This window comes from Delphinapterus leucas, chromosome 3 (genome assembly GCF_059928025.1).
Source record: "Delphinapterus leucas isolate spDelLeu-1000000601 "Yukka" chromosome 3, BTC_Dleu_Yukka2, whole genome shotgun sequence".
NCBI lineage: Eukaryota > Metazoa > Chordata > Mammalia > Artiodactyla > Monodontidae > Delphinapterus > Delphinapterus leucas.
The window spans coordinates 85,114,367-85,138,223 of record NC_143131.1 but is presented as its reverse complement, the minus strand read 5'-3'; the positions used below and the strand labels follow the sequence as shown (position 1 = coordinate 85,138,223).

Sequence of the window (23,857 nt, the reverse complement as noted above, 5' to 3'; positions counted from 1 at the left end):
AAGACGACATCAATGAGAAAACTGGTAAAATCCAAATAAAGTCTAGAGTTTAGTTTTAAAGGAAAAATAAAAATAAAAAAAGCCTGTAAAGAATAGAAACTATATTCTGATATCTAACTTCAGGGAAAAAATTCTCACAACTCCCTAGAAGCAGGTAATTCATATTCTCAATACAGGAATGGCAAATGGGGCAATAACCTCATCAAATCCACAGAGGAAGCCTCTATTACAATTCGAAGTAACTTGTTGGGGCCCATGTTTGTGCAAAGTGTCCTGTAAATACAGTGATTTTGTGGATGTATTTGGGGACCTTATTTAGAAGGTCTACAGCTTGATAATCATTTTTTATTTGGATTATCTGTATTCCTTGTAACATGTAATTCCAACATGGAATGCACTTCATTCAATATGAGACAGGAAATATAAACTAAAGAGACCAGTTGTTTTATGGAATTTGTTCCTGAGGAAGCCAGGGCTTAGTAGATGATGGCCTTGGTCATAGCACTGAACTCAGAGAAAAAGGTGGATCCCATCAATTCAGGACACAATGCCCTCGGAGTTAAATGACTACCTCACAGAGGGATTTTCATCTTTAAACTGACTCTTGTTGTCAATACTAATGCAAAATCACACCCAACACCTGTATTTATGTGGTGCTTTACTTTTTAAAAGCAATAGTTCATTCCATAAACATGTAATGTGATCCTACAGTAACTGAGATATAAAGGAAAATTAGGCATTAGGGGGCTTCCCTGGTGGCGCAGTGGTTGAGAGCCTGCCTGCCGATGCAGGGGACACGGGTTTGTGCCCTGGTCCGGGAAGATCCCACATGCCGCAGAGCGGCTGGGCCTGTGAGCCGTGGCCACTGAGCCTGCGCGTCCGGAGCCTGTGCTCCACAACGGGAGAGGCCACAACAGTGAGAGGCCCGCATAATGCAAAAAAAAAAAAAAAAAAAAAGGCATTAGAAGAATGTACAATGTAGTGGGGGAGATAAACATATAAGTAGGCTAAATATATAATATTCTAATAAATAATTCTAAATAGAAAAGATGGGGATGCTACTAAATTTGTTATCTTATTAGAACCCTCCTGTAATTCCTTGAGATAAATAAGGAAAGCATTGCTATCTGCATCTAATAGATGAGGAAACAGCCTCTCTGTTGAGTGAAGGGCTTTGCCTGAGGTCACGCAGCTGCTTGTTGGCATAGCTGGGGTCCTATGATCCCTCAGTTGGTGCTCTTTGTACTCTGTGGCACTGACCCAAATTACAACACAGTATTCCGGCATAAAATTGATCTGCTTCCATAATTGCTATACACTTGGTACAAAGAAGAAGTTAGCTGTCAAAAGTTGGCCTGTTAAGAGCTTTCTCTGATGTGAATTCAAATCACATTTTGGAGGGCACATTTCAGATGGTATCTAAATAAGGCATCCTTGGGTTTTTGCATTTTCATTAAAAAAGGACTATTAAAAAAAGATAACTTGGAAAATTTGCCTCTCGTTCTGTGTACATTAGAATCCTCTTGATAATTCTTGTAAAGATATATTAGAAAAATAACAAATTCCTTTCCATTCTCCCTTACACATGCCACAACCAGAAAGCCAATTCAGCTTTAAACTATGTTAAGAGGTATATTATTTACTCAAAAAAAAAAAAACTTCAAGTTGAATTAATGGAAATCTAAAGCTATTCACATAATGTGCCCAATGTTAATACAGCTTTAACCCCTTTAAGGAAGATTGTCAAGAGGTACAAAACTTCCAAGAAAAAAATTAGTTAATGATTTAACAAAAAGAAAAAGTCATGTATAATCTTGTATAAGCATATCAGAAGAGAAATTCTTATAAACTTAAACAAATCAGCAGAATAATACTCTTTCATTTCAGCAGTACTATAAAAAGCCACCAAATTTAGAAACTTTTCAAGGACTCTTTCAGGGAGGGAGCTACTAAAAAAAAATGCAAGTACATTGTCTTTTGCTCAGATAATCCTTTAAATTATTCAAGCTGTTGCCCTCTTTTTCTGGCCTTTTCCTTTTTTAATTCCTTAAATCTATCTTTCTCCCCCATCTAAAATCAGAGAGCATAATTAGAGGGCATGTGGCTCCACCTTTTATGGAAATATCTATACTCCTTATTTGCATGTGTTTGGACCCATTACCAGCTGTCCATAAAAGCAGCAGAGTGACCATTCCTCCTTGTTATCCAGGCAGATTCTGTTCAAAGCCAAAAAGATTAGAACAGCGCAAATGGTAGAAAATAGCTTTTTTTCTCTGAAAAATACAAGAGCAGTTTAAAGTGAATAGAAATTAGTGGATCAGTGAACTGGAAGGAAATGTTATTGCCTCTGAAATAGCCTTGCTCCCACTCAACTTTGCATAACAATATTCGGTTTGCTATTATGCAGCACGACTTCCAGCCTGCTTCCCAGCCCAAACCAGGAAAAGTTCCCCTCTCTACCGTTAGATTGGTGGGAATTAAATACACAATGTGACCAAACATAGTTAAACCTTTTAGAGAGGACATTTTTTTAATCCAAGCAATTATTTCTGCTATTAACAGGTGTAAAATGTCTTCTAACAAGAAAGTGCAAAACAGCAAATATGCTTAGGAAATATGCAGCACAAGTTGCATATAAATAAGACATTCTAGGAGTCTATCTGCTTCAATTTTATAAAGCAGATGTCTGCTGTCCTAAGCAAACAGTTCAAGTTGTTTCCAAAATATGGAGGCAAAAAGCAATAGAGGTACCATTTACACACTCATTAGTAAGAGAGGAAATGCATCTGCTTTGGAAAATTGCTGCTCACTAAAAAGCAAGTTTCCCTAGCAACGGGTACATCACAAAACTCTTAGACCACTTCTAAGCTATGAGAGAAATTATAGGAAAATATATAAAAAGATTTTTATCAAATATATTTTATCTTTTCCATGGGAACATTTCCCCTAAATTTAGAAATACCTAGGGAACTTAAAACTTGCTATGCATTTAAAAAAAAAAAAAAAAGATGTATCTAGAATCACCCCTCCTTTGTTAAGGGCAAATCTAAGGGCAAAGAGAAGGAAAGCCATTCTATATCATCAGATAAGAGAGAAAGAGAGAGAGAGAGGGAAGTAAGAACAGGGAAATGGATAGGGAGAAGATTCACTACCAATGGCACCATCTCAGTATGGGGTAAGTTTGGTTTGGTGACCTCTGACTCCATTCTTTTCTTTGTCATTAGCCAAAGGATTGTTACAATCAAAGAATTTCTAATTGGATGATAAAAGAGTTGATAGGTAGAGGCTTTAATCCCATAATTCTGTTTATAGTTACTTCATTTCACTTCCTCCCCCAGCCTTACCCACAGCTGCCAGAGGTGACAGCAACACAGGAGGTGGGCACCTCTTTTGTCATTCCTCCATTTAAAGCGTTCATTACTCAAAAAGGCATTTAGAATTCTCTCAAAGTTCATAAAAATCCAATAGGGAATATCTTAATTTTTCCAGAAAAAAAAAAAAGCTGTAAGTCTTTTTGCCATGAGTATTGAACTATGTCTAAAAATAAAGTGGAACATCTAAATTTGTCAGCATTTCTGGGTTGTTCTGATATGTGCTGTTTTAACTGAAATATTACTTGGGAACATAGCATATTTATTTTCTCTCAGTGAATTGTTCGCTTGTAATACCATATTTGAATGTATTTAATTGCTGATACCTGTTTTAACACCATTAACAACAGCTTGTTTGAAATGTCTTTTAATTGTACCAAGTAACTGTTAATACAGCTTATCTCTTTCTAAAGAATCATTTTCAGTCCTGGATATGATGGAGCCAAAATAGTAGGAGCAGTTTTCAACTCACCACTTTCACGGTACTCTGAGATAGAAACAAAGAAACAAAGAAACAAGTACATAGATGTAAATTCAAATGCACCATCCTACAAAAACCAAGAGGGTAGCAACAGAGAAAAAAATGGAGTTGAGATCTTTGCAGTACCTATTCTGTGCCAAGCGTTGTACCTACATTCTCACTTTGGTCCTCACATCAACACCCTAAGGTATTATTAAAGGCATGCTTCAGATGAGGGTTTTGAAACTCAGAGATGAAGTAATTTGGGCACTATCACATATGAGTAATAGGAGAACTGAGATTCAAATCCAAGTTTGCCTAAAGCCAAAGCTTGTGCTCTTTCTGCCCCTCTAGCAGGAGGAGTTGTATTGGTCAGCTGTTCATTTTTTCACTTGGAGTTCTCCTCGGCAGGGGTCACAGATTGTTGAGGTTTTGTTCTCTTCAGACAAAACAGTTTTATTTAGAAATGTGAATTAACAGCCAAATTTAAAGCAAGAAGATCTCATATAAAGATTTGGGGCTTCTCCTTAAAAAATAAAAGCATCAAAAGATACGACAGCATCAGGAATCCCTCATGGCAACTGACAACTAGAGCTGAGGAATGGCTGTGCTCTTTCTTCAGGGTTGATTGTCTCCAGGACACCCCAGTCTGTCACACACAGTTAAGTGCCTGGCTCCGATGAGCATCTGAGTTTGCCATCTCTGGATGAATGGTATCAAGTAGAGTCACCTAACGTTCACTGAACATTATCTACAAGCAAGGCCAGTGCCTTACAACTTGGAAACAAGCGCAGGGGGTAATGGCTGGGAGCTGTAAGACAGAATGAAGGAAATGGGACTGAAGTGAATTCACTGAGACTTGGTCATATTCTAACCAAGGGAGAGAATGGGTCAAGATGTTTGAAAAGTAGTCATAAAAAAATTAAAAACCTGTCCTCAGCTGAGTAATGATCTTCCATGAATTTAACTAAGATGATTAAGAAGAACAGGGATCCAAGAATCCAAAAGCTAGAATTCTCATCTTCATTCAGTTACTAACTCAGTTTTCAATCTGTAAGTAGCCCTAAGCCTAGATTGGCTTCAGGTCCCATATCTGTGCATGGAGATAACTGGACTATTATGTGAGCAGGAGCTATGTAGATAAATAAAGGAATAAAGGAAGACAGTGGTGGGGGACTCGGTCTAACCATAGGACACTTAAAGTAAAGGGCAGCTGCTGTTCTACTCCAGACCATTGTCTCCTAGGAGAATCTGGGCTTAGTGTTGTCAGATCATCCCACTTTGCCAGGGTAGCCAGAAATACATGTGAGTCTGTATGTCTTTGTTTTAATTTGAAATGTCTGACTTTTAAAAATATTATTGACTAATTCAAAATTTTAAAAACACCACATAAGCCAACCCTGGACAGTGAAGCAAAATATCTCTGGACTACACTGGCCCTCAGGCCCAGTTTTCTGCCATTCTATTTAGCATTAGGATTCTGTGATTTAAGTACTGAGGAGATATGATCATCTTTGAGAAGAAGAGAGGGATGTAGATGGGTATATTTTCAGTGGAAAAGCTCAAAAAGATTAGCATTCGCTAAATGGCCCATTTTGCCATCCTCCTCTGAATTTCGCATTTCGTGAACATGAAGCAAGACACGTGGGCAGATGCACTGTGTGAGCATCACTCAACGGAGGCTGTGTGAGGAGAAGCTGCTGGAGAGGAGAAAAGGGAGCAGAAGGTGGAATTACTCTCCAGGGAAGGATAAGAATTACACCCATTTTGAGGAAAGCCAAAAAAGGAAGTAGGTAAGAACATTTTAAAAACATGTACTATGTGCTCGGTGCTTCTGATATCTCATTTAGCCCCTAAATCTTTTAAGGTAGATGCTGGTATTACCCATCATTATAGCGACAACAATGTACCAAGCACAGTACAAAGTGACTTAATTTATGTCTTGTCTCACCAGTGCTGTGAGAGAGATTCTTTTATGGCCAATATACAGATGAGAAAATTAAGACAAGAGAGACTCAGCAATTTGGCCCCAAATCCTCAAGTAATTAATTAGCAGTGTTGAGGTAGGAGATAGATGGGCCCCTGGGCTGGACAGCTGGTGTCTGTCAGGTGGAGTAAAACTGAAGCTGTGTTCTCACCCAGACACTCCAAGACAAAGCTAGGGGCAGAAGCTGAGCTCTGCTCAAGTAAAGAGATAAGATGACCACTCCTGAGGTCAAGGAAAACTTGCCTGTCTGCCCATGCGCAGAAAGGCTCCCTGGGGGTCAAAAAGGGAGGGGGCGCCACCCCATAATAAGTGTGGACATGCTCCCACAGGCCTCTGCGGTGGGATCCATCTTAGCAAAAATTTGCGCACGCGTGTTGGAGAGGATCCTAGAACAGATCACATGTGGGAAAAAAGAAACAAACAATTGGCCAAAGTAAACAAAGACCCGGAAGGACTGTCCTATGTAAGTGATTTAAATCACCTCTTTCCTGCGCTCCTCATTCAGGACGCCCACACTCCTCTCCGGGTGTGTATCTCTGCCTAGCTTCAGTCTTAAACTGTTTCTCTGTGTGCTCTCCCATACATTGTGCTGTGTCTTTAATAATAATCTTTGTACCTGTTTTTACAGTTTTTGCCTCCTTGAAACATTCTTGCTTTCAAATGGGGGAAAGAGCCAGGGCCACTTTGCTTCTAGCCTCCAGCCCCTGGTGGTCTAGTGACTAGGATTCCTGCTTTTTATCCAGGCTACCCAGGTTCAATTCCTGGGCAGGGAACTAAGGTCTCTCTTCAGGACCACTCACTGCTGTCTCTCTGAGATCAGTGGGATTCAAACTGAGGTCTCTGTCTACACAGCACTCACTCATCACACTTTTCTTCTTCTCTAAAAAGTCAGGGGACTGGTTCAAGATCCCATTACCAGAAAGCCAGAGTACAATGGAGATTCCATCACAACTTGGAGTCCTCAGAGCCTCTGGTTTCTTGTCCTACTTTCTATCCCCCAGTAGCACCATGCCAGACTACCTATCCCCAGGGGATGATGCACTTGAAAACTGTGCCCCTGAATTTTTCTTGAATTCACAAACTTCTATCCTTTAGTTTTCAGTCATCCTTCTATGCTTTATGTTTCTGAAACATAGTGTACATAATCCCTGGCTCACTCAGAGAGTGAAAGCAACACTGGGCTAAGATAATTAGATAATGTTTAATCATCATCATTTTTCCTACCCCAATGAGGCAAAAATATTGGAGAGTGTGAATGACACAATACTTAGTTTTAAAAACCAAACGTCGAACATCTGAAAAAATGTGCTAGTGCATTGAATATATTTTCTATTCAATCTGCCACTTGCTTCCAGTGTGAGAAAAATATTAGACATTATTTCTGAATACATACAAATGCAAAAAACAAGCTAGGTATAGAAATTGTTTTGATCTAGGTAGATCACACACCAACACAAACACCAACGAGCACATACTATGTGCCAGGCACTATTCTAGGCACTTTACTTGTATTATCTCATTTCATCCTCACCACAGCCCAACTTTTCAGATGCACACTCTGAGGTACAAAAAGGCTAAACAACATGCTCAAAATGACACAGTTAGTTAAGTGGTGGATCCAGCTTTTAAGCTCAGGCATGTGCCCCCAACACCTTAACAGCCTCTCAAAATTGTCAAGTGACAGAAAGCATGGTCTAATTTGGCCAGGTACCTGATTCCAAGAGGGTGCTTGGAATTGCACATTTAATAAAGTGTTAAGTAAATGGATACACTCACAAACCAAGATAGGTACTTACTTATATGAGGCAGAATCACACAGTGTCTGCTTAATAAATGTCTGATGAATGAATATTGTATCTTTTAAAATTAATTAATTAATTTATTCAACAAATGTTTATGTGGTGCACCAGGCTCTGTTCTAGGCAATGGAGATATAGCACTGAGCAAAACAGACGAATCCCTACCTTCATGGAGTTTACATTCTGGTAGAAATAGAAAATAAACAGAATAAGTTAGATATGTAATATGTTAGATATACAAAAAAACTGAGAGAAAAAAATAAAGCAAAGAAAGTGTACTGGGACAGTTGGAAGCGGTTTTGCAGTTTTAGATATCCCTGATATCTAAAAGGGAGGGTATCCCTGATATAAAGGGTCAGTGCTTTTATTTTTTTTTATTTTTTTATTTTTTAATTGAACTATAGTTGATTTACAATATTGTGTTAGTTTCTGGTGTACAGTGAAGTGATTCAGATATATATACATATTCTTTTTCATATTCTTTTCCATTATGGTTTACTAGAGGATATTGAATATAGTTCCCTGTGCTATACAGTAGGACCTTGTTGTTTATTTTATATATAGTATTTAATAGTTTGGATCTGCTAATCCCAAACTCCTAATTTATCCCTCTCCAACCCCCTTTCCCCTTTGGTAGCCATAAGTCTCTTTTCCATGTCTGTGAGGCTGTTTCTGTTTTGTAAATATGTTCATTTGTATCATATTTTAGATTCCACATATAAGTATTATCATATGGTATTTGTCTTTCTCTTTCCGACTTACTTCACTTGGTATGATAATCTCTAGGTCCATCCACGTTACTGCAAATAGCATTAATTAATTCTTTTTTACAGCTGAGTAGTATTCCATTGTATATATATTTATATATATATACACCACATCTTCTTTATCCATTCATCTGTCAGTGGACATTTAGGTTGCTTCCATATACTGGCTATCGTAAATAATGTTGCTATGATCATCGGTGTGCATGTATGCTTTCAAATTAGTGTTTTCTCCAGATATATGCCCAGGAGTGGGATTGCTGGATAATACGGTAACTCTATTTTTAGTTTTTTAAGGAATGTCCATACTTTTTTCCATAGTGGCTGCACAATTTACATTCCCAACAACAGTGTGGAAGGGTTCCTTTTTCTTCACGCCCTCTCCAGCACTTGTTATTTGTAGACATTTTTTGTTGTTGTTGAGGGAAACTTTATTATTTATTTTTAACATCTTTATTGGAGTATGATTGCTTTATGATGGTGGGTTAGTTTCTGCTGTAAAACAAAGTGAATCAGCTATACCTATACATATATCCCCATATCTCCTCCCTCTTGCATCTCCCTCCCAGCCTCCCTATCCCACCCCTCTAGGTGGTCACAAAGCACCAAGCTGATCTCCCTGTGCTATGCAGCTGCTTCCCACTATGTATTTTACATTTGGTAGTGTATATATGTCCATGCCACTCTCTCACTTCGTCCCAGCTTACCCTTCCTCCTCCTCGTTTCCTCAAGTCCATTCTCTACGTCTGCATCTTTATTCCTGTCCTGCCCGTAGATTCTTCATGACCATTTTTGTGTTTGTTTTTTTAGATTCCATATATATGTGTTAGCATACGGTATTTGTTTTTCTCTTTCTGACTTACTTCACTCTGTATGACAGACTCTAGGTCCATCCACCTCACTACAAATAACTCAATTTCACTTCTTTTTATGGCTGAGTAATATTCCATTGTATGTATGTGCCACATCTTCTTTATCCATTCATCTGTCGATGGACACTTAGGTTGCTTCCATGTCCTGGCTATTGTAAATAGAGCTGCAGTGAACATTGTGGTACATGACTATTTTTGAATTATGGTTTTCTCAAGGTATATGCCCAGTAGTGGGATTGCTGGGGCATATGGTAGTTCTATTTTTAGTTTTTTAAGGAACCTCCATACTGTTCTCCATAGTGGCTGTAACAATTTACATTCCCACCAACAGTTTAAGAAGGTTCCCTTCTCTCCACACCCTCTCCAGCATTAATTGTTTGTAGATTTTTATTTTATTATTATTTTTTTGGCGGTACACGGGCCTCTCACTGTTGTGGCCTCTCCCGTTGCGGAGCACAGGCTCCGGATGCGCAGGCTCAGCGGCCATGGCTCATGGGCCCAGCCACTCCGTGGCATGTGGGATCTTCCCAGACTGGGGCACGAACCCGTGTCCACTGCATCGGCAGGCGGACTCTCAACCACTGCGCCACCAGGGAAGCCCTGTTTGTAGAGTTTTTGATAATGGTCATTCTGACCGGTATTAGGTGATACCTCATGGTAGTTTTGACTTGCGTTTCTCTAATAATTAGTGATGTTGAGCATCTTTTCATGGGCCTCTTGGCCATCTGTATGTCTTCTTTGGAGAAATGTCTATTTAGGTCTTCTACCCATTTTTAACTGTTTTTTTTTTTGTTATTGTTATTGAGTTGTATGAGCTGTATATTTTGGAAATTAATCCCTTGTCTGTAGCATAATTTGCAAATATTTTCTCCCAGTCCATAGGTTGTCTTTTCGTTTTGTTTATGGTTTCCTTTGCTGTGCAAAAGCTTGTAAGTTTGATTAGGTCCCAGTTGTTTACTTTTGCTTTTATTTCTATTGCCTTGGGAGACTAAGAGTCAGTGCTTTTAAAATACTGGCCTCGGGGCTTCCCTGGTGGCGCAGTGGTTGAGAGTCTGCCTGCCGATGCAGGGGACACGGGTTCGTGCCCCGGTCCGGGAAGATCCCACATGCCGCAGAGCGGCTGGGCCCGTGAGCCATGGCCGCTGACCCTGCGCGTCCGGAGCCTGTGCCTCACAATGGGAGAGGCCACAACAGTGAGAGGCCGGCGTACAGCAAAAAAAAAAAAAAAAAAATACTGACCTTGGTAAATATTTTTAAGCTTACTATTAAACATTTAAATTTTTAGTTCCCCTATGTGTGTGGTAAATTCAGCCTAATAACATATTCGATTAATAATGTTGGGTATTTTTTATGTTATGTATAAGAGATGTGATTTTTCTAGACTCTTCCAGAATAAATTGTAGAAAATTATAAAGCATGATAGAAAAATAGGATAACTTACAAATTACTAAAGACAGGTCCAGATCATTATGTTTTGCTTATTTATATCTATGTCTGATATATCAAAACTGGATGTATCTCCAAATCAACTCTAAATAAATAAGTAAAATGCCATCTGGAGCCTTCTTGAAAATAATCCACTCTTGCACATCCCTGCTGTCCTTGTGTGACCCCTATGTAGTCTGAGTAGCATATGAGGGAGAGACTGTGTGCCATGGTCTGTAACCCACACACAACCCTCCCTAGTGTCAGCAAAGCAAATCATGATGCAAAGTGCTTATGACCACCAAGCAGATAAAGCAGTTTTGATTTTTTTCATCTCTCTCTCTCTCAAATGTGAAGACTCACTAATGAAAAAACATCTAGTACTAAATTGAAATAATTTCACAATATCAAGGCCTTTGAAAGTGGATATTATGGAACTTGGGGTTAAAACTGAGGCTGTGATTATCACTCAAGACAAAATCATCTGTAGCTAATTTTATATGAATGATGAGAAAAAGCCCTATGCACCTTCTCAGGGTTCACCAGCCTTATCAGTACTTAGTACTGCGAAACTGCCCATTGGGCTTGGCAAACATGTTTAAAGGGGTTTTCTTTTTCCATTTTTATTATCATTTTATTTGTCCAGAGAAACTTTTATCAAGCTTTCAGTCTGTGAATTTGTCTTCATTTGTTCATTGCTTTCTACAATATGTGTCCACTTCAAAATAAATAAATATTTGAAATTATTCTGTTTTTTAAAACCTACTAAGCATTAATGGTTTCTCCCTTTGTCGTACATTTCAGTTATCTTTCTGATTTTAAGTTCATTTTCACACACAATATATGGTTGTACTCTAATAACTGAAATGTGCAATTTAGATATTTAAAAATATATCCCAAACTTAATTATCTGACCAGTAAGCCTTCTAAATCCATTTGAATAAAGATTGTATATTTACCATTTAGGAAATCTACAAAATTGTCAATTTATTATTAGGCACATGGAGAACTACCCAAATGCATTAGAAGTGAGACCATTCAAGTACGTAGCCCTCACCACTTCAGCTCTACTCAAGATATTTCACTCCAGTTTCTAATAGCTAAATGTCACAGTTCCATGCCAAACACATCAAGGACTTTCCTGGCACCAGTGTGCCTACTTTAGAATGAGCGATATTTCAGAGTCATCAGAATTAATCACCCACTAAATTCAACTTAATAAGACTGCATCATCCTCAGTGTTTCAGCTTCATGCACAATTTATTATAATTTCATATGAAAAGCTAAAAGCTCAGAACACACATATACTATCTTATTCCTAAAAAGAAAGCCCTTTTCTTGAGCAGTTTTAGACACTGGATAGCAATTCAGACTGTAATTGAGTGTCTTCTCAGATCATCTGACAGAGTTCACATCGAAAAAGAGATTAAAGACAAAATGTCAGGGTATTCCAATTGTGAGGAAATCCCTGCATTCTCCTTCAGCCTTCAGCCCTTCAGCACTGACAAGATGAGAAGCCTCAAACAAGGACTCCCAGGGCCTTTCTGAAAGCAGACACAGTCTCTAGCTGTCCTCAGGAGCTCCTTGTATACCTCGGAGCAAGGGAAGACATGACCACCTTATGTGATTTCAAACTGAGTCTGGAAATGCATCTAATCTGCATGTGTGTCTTTTCTTAACTTTTTTTTTTACTTTCTTCTGTTTTATAAGAAGGAAAAACAACAGACACCACAGTACACACAAAAATTGAGAAATTCTTTATTTAAAGAAATAAAGTAGTGCGTATCTCTTATTCCCATACTCCTGATTTGTCCCTCCCCTATTCCCTCTCCCCTTTGGTAACCATATAAGTTTGTTTTCTATGTCCGTGAGTCTGTTTTTGTTTTGTATATAGATACATAAATAGATAAGTAACAAGGATTTACTGGATAGCACAGGGAATTATACCCAATATCTTGTAATAACCTATAATGGAATATATTCTGCAAAAAACAATGAATAACTATGCTACATACCTGAAACTAACACAATATTATAAATCAACTATACTCCAATAAAAAAGAAAAGAGAAAAGAAAAGAAAGAAGTAAACTATAAGTAGGGACTGTCAAAAAACCTATATTGGAAACATTAACAAGGATGTAACATCTTTTGTTGGCCTCTAGGTAAAATGGCGCATCCAAGGTTATTTTAAATTCAGGATAATGGCTACCTTGAGACTTCATAGGAAGGTGCTAGTTAGATGTAGGTAATTCAGATACAAAACTCCTATACTTAAAAAACAGGAACTTTGGGACTTCCCTGGTGGTGCAGTGGTTAAGAATCCACCTGCCAATGCAGGGGGCGTGGGTTCGATCCCTGGTTGGGGAACTAAGATCCCACATGCCACGGCGCAACTAAGCCCATGCACCACAACTCCTGAGTCTGCACTCTAGAGCCCATGAGCCACAAATACTGAGCCCGTGTGCCACAACTACTGATGTCCACGTGCCTCTCCGCAACGAGAAGTCATTGCAATGAGAAGCCCATGCACCACAATGAAGAGTAGCCCCCTGCTGACTCACCGCAACTAGAGGAAGTCTGTGTGCAGCAACAAAGACCCAACGCAGCCAAAAATAAAAAATAAATAAATAACTTTATTTAAATAATTAATTAAAAAAATTTAAAACAGGAACTTTAAGGATGGGGGAGGGGAACTGAATCTTCTCCATACTGACCTAATTCATTAGATCGGTCACTTGTTACCAACTAGATATGCAGGTTGTGTGCCCATCTTAAAAAAGGGCTATGTTCCCATTGGAAAAGCAGAAACCAACCACAAGAGTGTCATTTTCCCGACAGTACCAGTGTACAAACAGGTATCTATAGCGGGCAAGGCAGCGGGCGCCACAGCACACCAGAGGTTTCCAGCAGTGCTGACACGCTATCGCGGTACTCTCCCTAGTCTTACACATTGAACAATAACTCAAATCCATCACAAGATCACTTGTCATTCCTCCTCGGTTAAATGGGTCTTTATTTTTAGAGAACAATGGGAATTAAAAGAAACTGGAGGCCTTACATCACAGAACTATAAATAGTTGCTGTTAAATGCAGCCTCATGTTTTTGTTTTTCAGTTTTAAAATGAAGTTGATATTTGAGAGGGGTTATTCATCTGCTCAACAGTTTATGATGCCCCGGTGATGTCATCTTATCTAAGTGATTAAGGACCTATTTAGTTTTTCAATCAGACAAATCACTAGCTCTCAACAGGAATTTTAATCAGAAGGATTGCTTGCTGTGCTGAGACTGTCCCCAGCTAACACAATGTTACTGACCTTTCCTCCACAGGAAATTTAAATTTGCATCATTTGGCTGGTTAGGATTTCTGCCATTTCCCTGTGGATCAAGATTAGAGATGAACTTTCAAGTTCAGTCATACGTTAAAAACACAAACGTAAGCTGTGAAAAGCCAGAAGCAGAATGATGTCTTTCCCCTGATGCAAAGGTCACTGCTGTTTTTTTCTCATTCATTCCAGCTGACCACAGGCTTCTACACCTACTGCCCCCATTTAGGGAACTCAAATTGGAAAACAGCCATACTTATAGGCCCTCAGCATGTTCACTGCATTAAGATTATCTACTACATTTAACTTTGCTCTCTCATTTGTATGTTAAAGGAAAAATTATTTTCCTTGTGACAAACTAGACCTAACAGGACATTTTTTTAAAGTTTGTAAATGACGTTATATTTATTAGAATAATTCTGTTTTGGTCTAGAAAGTTCCTGCCTTGTACCACCAAGGGAAAAAAGAAAAAAGTCCCAAGTAAACATTCCCTGGAGAAAATTGCTACTCTCAAAATAAGCAATTTCAGGGCGCAAACTCAAAAATCTGCTGTGACATCAAGTTTCTAAGTAAAACTTGTTCAGGGAATCACACAGAAAACACATCCCCAACCCCAACAAGAGTCAATAAGAAGTAACTTAGGAAAGCTAGTTACCATGATCTCCAGTTTTAAATTTGCAATTGTTTTCATATTTCCAAAAGTGAATTCATAGATTTATATAATTACAAAACACTGCAATCTCTTAGGATCCTATACAACATTCACTTAATGATTTAGGACTAAGAGAGAAAAGGTTAAAAAGTCTTACCTTAGAATTATACTAAAAATGAAGCCGATTTAATAACCAAAAAAAGGACTCAGGACTAAAGCTTTATTATACCTTACTTAAAAGTAATGTTGTTTGAAACCAAGATAAGCCTACATTTATTTCTACCTCAACACTTAGCCTCTAAATAAATTTTCAATTTAATCTGTTTAGCCACACTATGATAACTGATTCCAAGAGAACATGCATTTAATTATCACTACATATCAGAAAACATTAAGAAAATATTTAAGAAGTGTAACCCATCATAACTAACCCATAAGTCTAAGCTTGGAAGCAATTTAGAAATGCCTTTTAAAAGTTTATCTAGGGCTTCCCTGGTGGCGCAGTGGTTGAGAGTCCGCCTGCTGATGCAGGGGACACGGGTTCGTTTCCCGGTCCGGGAAGATCCCACATGCCGCGGAGCGGCTGGGCCCATGAGCCATGGCCGCTGAGCCTGCGTCTCCGGGGCCTGTGCTCCACGACAGGAGAGGCCACAACAGTGACAGGCCTGCGTACCGCAAAAAAAAAAAAAGTTTATCTATAAATTATGTAATTCCATTAATTTTGCAATCTGTATAAAAGATGCTTTGTGGTTTAGTCATGGAAGGGCAGGGTTTTTTTGTTTGTTCTTAAAGAAATTTAAATTAGTGGGCTAGAGACTGTTTCATCTTAATAAACAGGTTTGATTATTTTTACGAATTGCCTTCACCATTAAAATGAAGCATACAAATGATAAAAAATCATTTCAGCAATCAGCTACGAGCAAACACACAACTGCTTGACACTCTTCCTGGGAATTTGATTCAGATTTGACATCAGCCATATCACTTCTATTGCACAATATCAAATATAAAAGACATCTTGATAGGATAACTTCTTCATAACAGAAGAAAATGCACCAAACTGTTCTTTTTAAATTTATTTTATTTATTTATTTTTGGCTGTGTTGGGTCTTCGTTGCTGCGCGCGGGCTTTCTCTAGTTGTGGCGATTGGGGGCTACTCTTTGTTGCGGTGCGAGGACTTCTCATTGCGGTGGCTTCTCTTGTTGCAAAGCATGGGCTCTAGGTGCGCAGGCTTCAGTAGTGGTGGCTCGTGGGCTCTACAGCGCAAGCTCAGTAGTTGTGGTGTATGGGCTTAGCTGCTCAGAGGCATGTGAGATATATTCCCGGACAAGGGCTGGAACCCGGGTCCCCTGCATTGGCAGGCGGGTTCTTAACCACTGCGCCACCAGGGAAGCCACCCCAAACTGTTCTTAAACTGAGTTTTCATGGTCTGTGACATGCCATGGCATTACTTTAATTATAAAGAAAAAGAAAATCAATAAAAGTCAATAAAAATGAATGATGCAAACATCCTTAATTACATTCCAAAGCCGAATAGATGTCTGTTTTTTTTTATCATAAGTTGGAAAAAAAATGAGTAACTATTGCACCATACACTGTGCTAAGTGATTACCTGGCTTACATCCTGCACAATAAATTTTTAAAAACTGAGTCCCAAAGATAGCTCAAGGTCATAGAGCTTCAAGTGTGAGAGCCAGGGTTCAAGCCCAGAATACAAATCCAAGTTCTGTCTGATTTCAAGGCCCACGTTCTTTCCATTGCATATTCTGCTGTTTGGTTTCAGATTGACCTGGCTCCTTACAGTTGTACAGCTTTCAATGAGATGACCAACCTTAACAGCACTGTATAGATGAACTGCATGCAGAACAAAGATAACTGCTTCCCCAAATACACCTTGCTCTTTCCCGGGAGGTTTCCTCGGACCGCCCTACCCTGGGAATTCTGGGTAGGACACTCTGATCCCTCTCTAACCGATTACAAGAAGTGCCCAAGGTAAACAGTGCATGCAAAGAGATTTTAAAGTCATTCCAGCATAATTATCCTAATCAACAAAAACCAACTACAGCTCAATCAAACTTTAGAGAAGAAAAGCTTGTGTGAGAGTTAAATAAATTGAAGTGTAAGGTCAGGCTTTTATAAGGCGTTCCAGATTCTATCACCTTGCTCTAATTCTTGCATATTTCAGCAGTCACGTTTTTTGTGACTTCACAGAAATAACAAGACATTTTAAAACTCCCAGGATAGTTACAAAGTACTGTTAACATACACTGTGCATCCACATATAGCCCAGGGCACTGAGAACATTGGGATAAACTTGGAAGTCTGCAATTGAAAAGTTATTTTTAAATATAAACTAGGTGATAATTAAAAAACGGGGGGGAGGTGAGTGTAACTGAACCAACTTAGATTTTTTTCTCAGTTTCCATACTGTTTGCATTAATCCTTTCATTTCTGACACTATCAATGTCATAAGCGTTTGAACAAATCTAGAGCAATTATTCGGAAACCCTCACATACAGACCGACTTGAACATCCTGAGGCCTTATATTCACATACTTCTTCAAACATTGAGTAAATTATTTACTTGCAAAGATTCTTTATCTCTTTTTAGAAAAATAATTTCAAAGTTTCTTGACTAGTACATCAATAATAGTATATGACTATTATCAAGTTGTCAAACCGATGATAAAACTATCATGACAACCCAACTCCATGATGCCGTTGGTTATATGTACACAAAGAAAAGAGAATGGAATATTTAACTAAAAGAAAATTCATATTCTGAACATTAACTGTTATCCTTAAGAGCCACCTACTACCTAATTTGGTTCAAAGTCAAGGCATTGTGTGCACACAGTAGATTCTCAATATATAACTTACATAAACCTAAACACTCAATCTAGAAATGGTCAGAGGAAATAAATATACTAACCCTGTAACAGTGACTGACTTCAAAACAAAGCACTGATAGAATGAGTATGAGGCATGGCAAGTGTGGGGCAAATATTGAGAAGGGGCAACAAGACTTCCCAGGTACACTGAATGCAGACTGTGAATGGGAAGTTATTCATTAAACAGCCCACATAAAGAGGCGTGTTAGCACAAAGTTTTGATGGAAGAACCAACTGCACAGAGGGTTGTTATAAACTCTGATTGTGTGTCTAAATTTGTATGAATGGAATACTAAAAGCCTTTAGGTACAAAATGTTTTGAGAATCTCTGTAATTTCTAAAAGGTCCAATCACACACTCAACAGAGCCCTCCTCCACCCCAATTTTCCATTGCTTCAGCTGTTTTTTATTAAAACTAGCAGCTACAGGGGAATAGTGAATGCAGATTTAAGCTAAACAGGCTATTCTGCCTTTTCCATTTGCAACCAAATAAAATTTTATTTTTAAATTTTTTGCCAGTTTGTCCATTTTTCAGATATATCACCAAGCCTCAAAGGTAAAAATTGATATCATTTTGAGTCTTTGCCACAGAATGAACAATTCTACAGTTGTGCGTAAAAAAGACAAATTTGCTTTTACGTCAGAAAGTATGAAAAAGTAAGCTGCACCAGCCATAAGAGATTTTTGGAAAAAAGATCCAAAGATGGCTAATATACTTCTATACGAAAAATTAAGACAAGCTGAAGTCTCAACAGTCCTCGTCAAAGTCAGTTTGCACAGTGGCTAGATGACAAATAAGGGCATTGTTAGTAACTCAGGAAAACTCCAGCAGAAATAACTGAAAATTTCCCCTCTGGGTTCTCAGCTTACCGTAGGCAAACTAAAACAACCCTAAAAACAGAAATACACACTAGAAACAGGAACAGGCATTGGGATGACAGCCAAACAAGTCTAATGGAGAGATGTAAATATGCAGGTTATGGTACACGCAAATATTTTCTTCATTATAAGGACAGTAAAGAAACAATGAAAATGGATCTCCTTTCTTATTAAGTAAAAGTAACATGTATGCTTTACAGGAAGTTAACTGGGCTGTAGCTAACTGTAGCAAAGTTAACTGTAGCAAATACAGTAGTCCCGCTTATCCGCAGCATACGTTTCAAGATCACCAGTGGATGCCTAAAAACTTCGATAGTACTGGACCCTATATGTACTATATTTTTTCCTACACATACATACCTATGATAAAGTTTAATTTACAAACTAGGCATAAAAAGAGATTACCAATAACAACTAATAATAAAACAGAACAATTATAACAATATGCGTAACAAAAGTTATGTGAATGGGGTCTCCCTCTCAAAATATCTTATTGTACAAATTTAATGCCTTTCCATCTTAACTAAGCACTTATCACGCAACTGTGACCATAACTTTTGCAGTGTGAGGTGTGACAGCAAATCCAGCAAGTTTCTTTCTCCTTCTTACAATTTCACGGATAGAAGATTCATTCTTGCCATAGACCTTAGCAACCTGAGCATATGATTTTTTTTCTTTATTGAGAACTTTCACCTTTTCACTTAAAGGAAGCACTTTATGGCCTCTCTTTGGTATATCTGAATTGCCAGCACTGCTACTTTTCCACTTTGGGACCATTATGAAGTAAAATAAATTACCTGAACACAGTGATACGTCCACAGTCGATCCAGTAACCAAGATGGCGGCTGAGCGACTAACGGGTACGTCAGATCTAGACAGCATGAGATTTCATCACGCTACTCAGAATAGCTGTGCAATCTTAAACATATGAATTATTTCTGGAATTTTCCATTTAATATTTTTGGATCTCATATAACCTCACACCAGTAAACATGGCCATCATCAAAAAGTCTACAAACAATAAATGCTGGAGAGGGTGTGGAGAAAAGGGAATCCTCTTGCACTGTTGGTGGGAATGTAAATTGTTACAGCCACTATGGAGAACAGTATGGAGGTTCCTTAAAAAACTAAAAATAGAACTACCATATGACCCAGCAATCCCACTACTGGGCATATACCCTAAGAAAACCATAATTCAAAAGGACACATGTACCCCAATGTTCATTGCAGCACTATTTACAATAGCCAGGACATGGAAGCAACCTAAATGTCCATCGACAGATGAATGGATAAAGAAGATGTAGCACATATAAACAATGGAATATTACTTGGCCATAAAAAGGAACGACATTGGGTCATTGGTAGAGATGTGGATGGACCTAGAGTCTGTCATACAGAGTGAAGTAAGCCAGAAAGAGAAAAACAAATATCATATATTAACGCATATATGTGGAATCTAGAAAAATGGTACAGATGAACCTATTTGTAAAGCAGGAACAGAGGCGTAGACATAAAGAATGGACATGAGGACACGGTGGGGAGGGGAGGGTGGGATGAACTTGGGAGACTAGGTTTGAGATAAATACACTACCATGTGTAAAACAGATAGCTAGTGGGAACCTGCTGTATAGCACAGGGAGCTCAGCTCAGTGCTCTGTGACGACCTAGATGGGTGGGATAGGGAGGGTGGGAGGGAGACGCAAGAGGGAGGGGATATGGGGATATATGTATACGTATAGCTGATTCACTTCATTGTACAGCAGAAACTAACACAACATCGTAAAGCAATTTTACTCCAATAAAAATAATAAAAATAGTATTTTCGGACCTCAGTTGACCTCGGGTAACTGAAAATGTGGGAAGGGAAACCGTGGCTGAGGGGGTGACGACTGTAGTTGTTTCTGTCGTACGTTACACTGTATAGTTTGATGACAGCAGGACGGTGGTAAAGATGGAGAGAATAGTGTAGGTTACCTGGAGGAAGCGCTATGGACCACACCTAACTCCGTGCCTTGAGCTGGAGCAGCCTGGGCGTAGAGAGGGTGGGGGTCAACTCTGGCTCTTAGAAGTTGCAGCAGCAACAGGGGAAAGAGGGCAAGGAGTTGGAGAGGGAGACGAGTGGGAGGAAGAAGTCACCTTCCAGACACTTTCTGTCATTGTTGCCAAAATTCCTGACAACAGTGTATCAGAACACAGTCTCTGACTCTACCTTTTTTTTTTTTTCAGGATAGGATAGGACACTAATCATATGAATAATTTAGCTGTCAGCAGAAGAGAAATCGACCACTGGGGAGACATATTCTGTAAGGGTGTCACACGCCAAAGAATGAGATTAGGAATTCTGCCAATCTTCTTTCAAAAAAGCTCTTCAATTTATCAGAGATGGCTGCCTGAAAGAACTGTGGGATGAGAAGTCGAAAGTTCTGCAGGGCAAAGCAGTATCATGCTCTTAAAAGACATGACTAAACAGCCATCACCAAGAACACGATCTCACTCGAGGCACTAATAATGGATTCTGAAAGTAGGATGTTCAGCGAATATTTCACCACATGGTTCAGAAGTCCCTAACCAAAAATATAACATGTGCACAAGAAAAGGTTCACAAACTTCAGAAACCTATCAAGACAGGTGGGTTCTCTTCTACTATCTTTTCTTTCCCAAATTGTATCAAGACCTCAAATTAGGAACTAGAAAGCAAATCCAAGAAATTGAGGAACTTACTGCACTGGATAGAAAATTACTAGCAAAAAAATGTAGAATAAGAATCAAAATAAAACTGTCCACAAATATTTTTAAATGGTCCTTATTTTTTAATCTTCCTAAATCTCAAGGCTATGTTCAAACATTTAATAAGATAAAATTCTAAGAAAATATTTTGACCTCAACAAGAAGAATTTTCAGGATATAATGGATGTGGCTATTCAGCGATTTTCAAACTCATGGTCATGAGTTAAAAAAAAAAGTTAAAAAAAACTGAGTTGATATTTCCAATATAATGTATACTTATTCATCTATTTCATGCATTTACTATTATACTGGCAAACTACATACATGAGGTATACAACAAATAAAAAGGTTTTAAGGATAAAATTAAAAATATTTTAAAAGCAGTCTAATATTTTCTTCCCTCACCCAGGTGGATCATGTTTGCACTGCTTGGGATGTTCACAGTTCAGAAAACACAAATTTACTTTATTAATTACATGTGAGGGGCAACATATATTCACCCATAACTTACACTCACACACACGTTTGAGATTTTGCAATATTTTATCCCAAAACCTTGAATTTAAATGTAGTGCTTTTATATCACTATATAGAACCTTTTTAAAGCAGTTGTGGGGTGAATGAAGATATGGCAAATCAGGGTTTCAAAGACTTTTTATTACTGCCGATGGCTGCCCTTTACTCAGCAACTACTATGTGACAGGCATTTTATATTACATGTATTATATCTAATTCTCACAAGAACTATAAAGTAAAAATTATTCTTCCAATTTTATTTAAAAAAATGAAATTAAGGTTCATGATCAACCACATCCTGCAAATAAGTGGTAGAGCCAGGGTGGGTATCTTTAAAACCACAAAATCAAGATGATCACAATTACAGGACATTATGTGAAGGGCCAAGCATTTTAACTGTTTAGTATTTTCTTTGTTTACAGCTGGCTCCTTAAAGCAAAGAGAGGGGAACTGAGAAATAAGCTGTTAACTATTAAAAATTCTTTAGGTTAAAAAAAATAACCACTCCCAGACATTTCCACCTGCTTCTCTTCCCCTCTCCTTCAGCAAACAGTACTTTTAAGTCCTAGAAAGACACCTGCAGGAGAGATTTCTGGGAGTGGTTACAGCAGGTACGTTTCTACTGATGCAGTTGCCCAAAACCTTAGAGCTGTGAGTATTGTTTCCCAAAACAACATCCTTTAATCTTAAAAGACAATTTTTTAAAATTTGTTTTTATTTATTTATTTTTGGCCGCGCAGCTTGTGGGATCTTAGTTCCTTGATCAGGGATTGAACCTGCACCCTCAACAATGAAAGTGCAGAGTCCTAACCACTGGGCTGACAGGGAATTCCCTTAAAAGAGAATTTATTAAGGATAAGTTCTGGAGCTTGCAGAGCAGGGCATTCATTCTGTTTTGCACTGAAGAATAAGAGCAGGAGAGAGAAAGCCAGCTAGATTCCCTACCCACTCTTCTTACCAGGCTGATTGTGCAGTAGGAGCATCTTGGACTTCCACTCAGGACACAGAGTTTCCAGCTATGTTCCCAAACAGGGCCTGAAACTGGCTACTTGGTACCAAAATGCTTATTCCTCGTCCAGGCACAGATGCAGCTAATATCTATGAAGCCTCCGGGCTGCCAAAGTCAAAAAAAGATGAGAGGGTCCATGAGCCTGGAGAAGCTACTTTACAGTAAAAAATTGGTTGAATTAGGAGAAATGCTAACTGTAAAATGTTGTTTGCCAGTTTAAGAACCATGATTTGAAATTTCACTGCTAAGTTCTTCACCAGAAAACATGGGTTAAACTACAGTTGTGATTCAGCATGATTTCCTTTGCTGGAGATTTTTAAAAAGATATATGACTGCTGTCCATTCAGGCATTGTCTTCTGCCTGGGAAGTCCTCACCTCTCCTACCCACCTGGCAGATTTCTCTTCACTCTCCACACCCAAGCATGGCTTCCCTAGTGAAGCTTTCCCCACACGTAAGCTAAAATTAGGAACTTTCTCATCTGTGTGCTCAAAAAAATCTTAAATCTGTATTTAATTAGAACCATTCATTTTAAAATGCAACTATTTGTTCTTGACTATGGCTTCTGTATTTACTCACCTTGTATTCCCATCACTTATTGCTGTGCCTGGCACATAATACATCACAACAAATATTTGGTGGATGAAGAAATAAAGGTTGAATCATGAATCTGAAGGAGCACTAACTCCTACAGATAAGTTATAATAGATTCGTCTCAATGGTTCTATTTCAAACAAGGATTTGTTTGCTTTTATACACCTTATATAAAATCCATCATAGTTCTTTGAACATTCTCTTTGTAGCCTTATAAGATCACTATATCTGGCTGTCAATATACAAAGGAACCCTCTCTCATTACTAGTCACACCACAAGTCTAGCCTAACACCACAAGTCTAGCCTAACACAAATGAGATAGCTCTTACAACTTTTCTATTCACAAATTAGGAACCATTACCATCGGCAGCATTTCCTATAATTTCTAAACAGAGTAACCCGGCCCAGTGGGGAAAGTCATGTTTTCAATTGTTTATTCTCTGGTATCTCTATTCTAATCAAAAGGTTCCTCAAAAAAAAAAAAAAAAAGGGAAAATTTTAAAGAAAATCTGAAGGAAAAATACACAATCCCACCTATTTACTTTGAAGGCTTGATCTAGCAAGTGTTTAAGAAATGAATTTCT

General features: G+C 38.4%; 1 protein-coding gene across 1 annotated transcript in view; it reads right to left on the bottom strand.

Annotated features, from left to right (window-relative positions):
* Positions 1-922: 922 nt before the first annotated feature.
* Positions 923-23,857, bottom strand: part of MACIR (macrophage immunometabolism regulator) — a 57,348-nt gene continuing 34,413 nt past the window's right edge. The window contains exon 5 of the mRNA XM_089908407.1: positions 923-22,784. Within this exon, the coding sequence (XP_089764533.1) occupies positions 22,762-22,784 (23 nt within the window). The 3' untranslated portion in view covers positions 923-22,761. The remainder of the gene's footprint in view (positions 22,785-23,857) is intronic.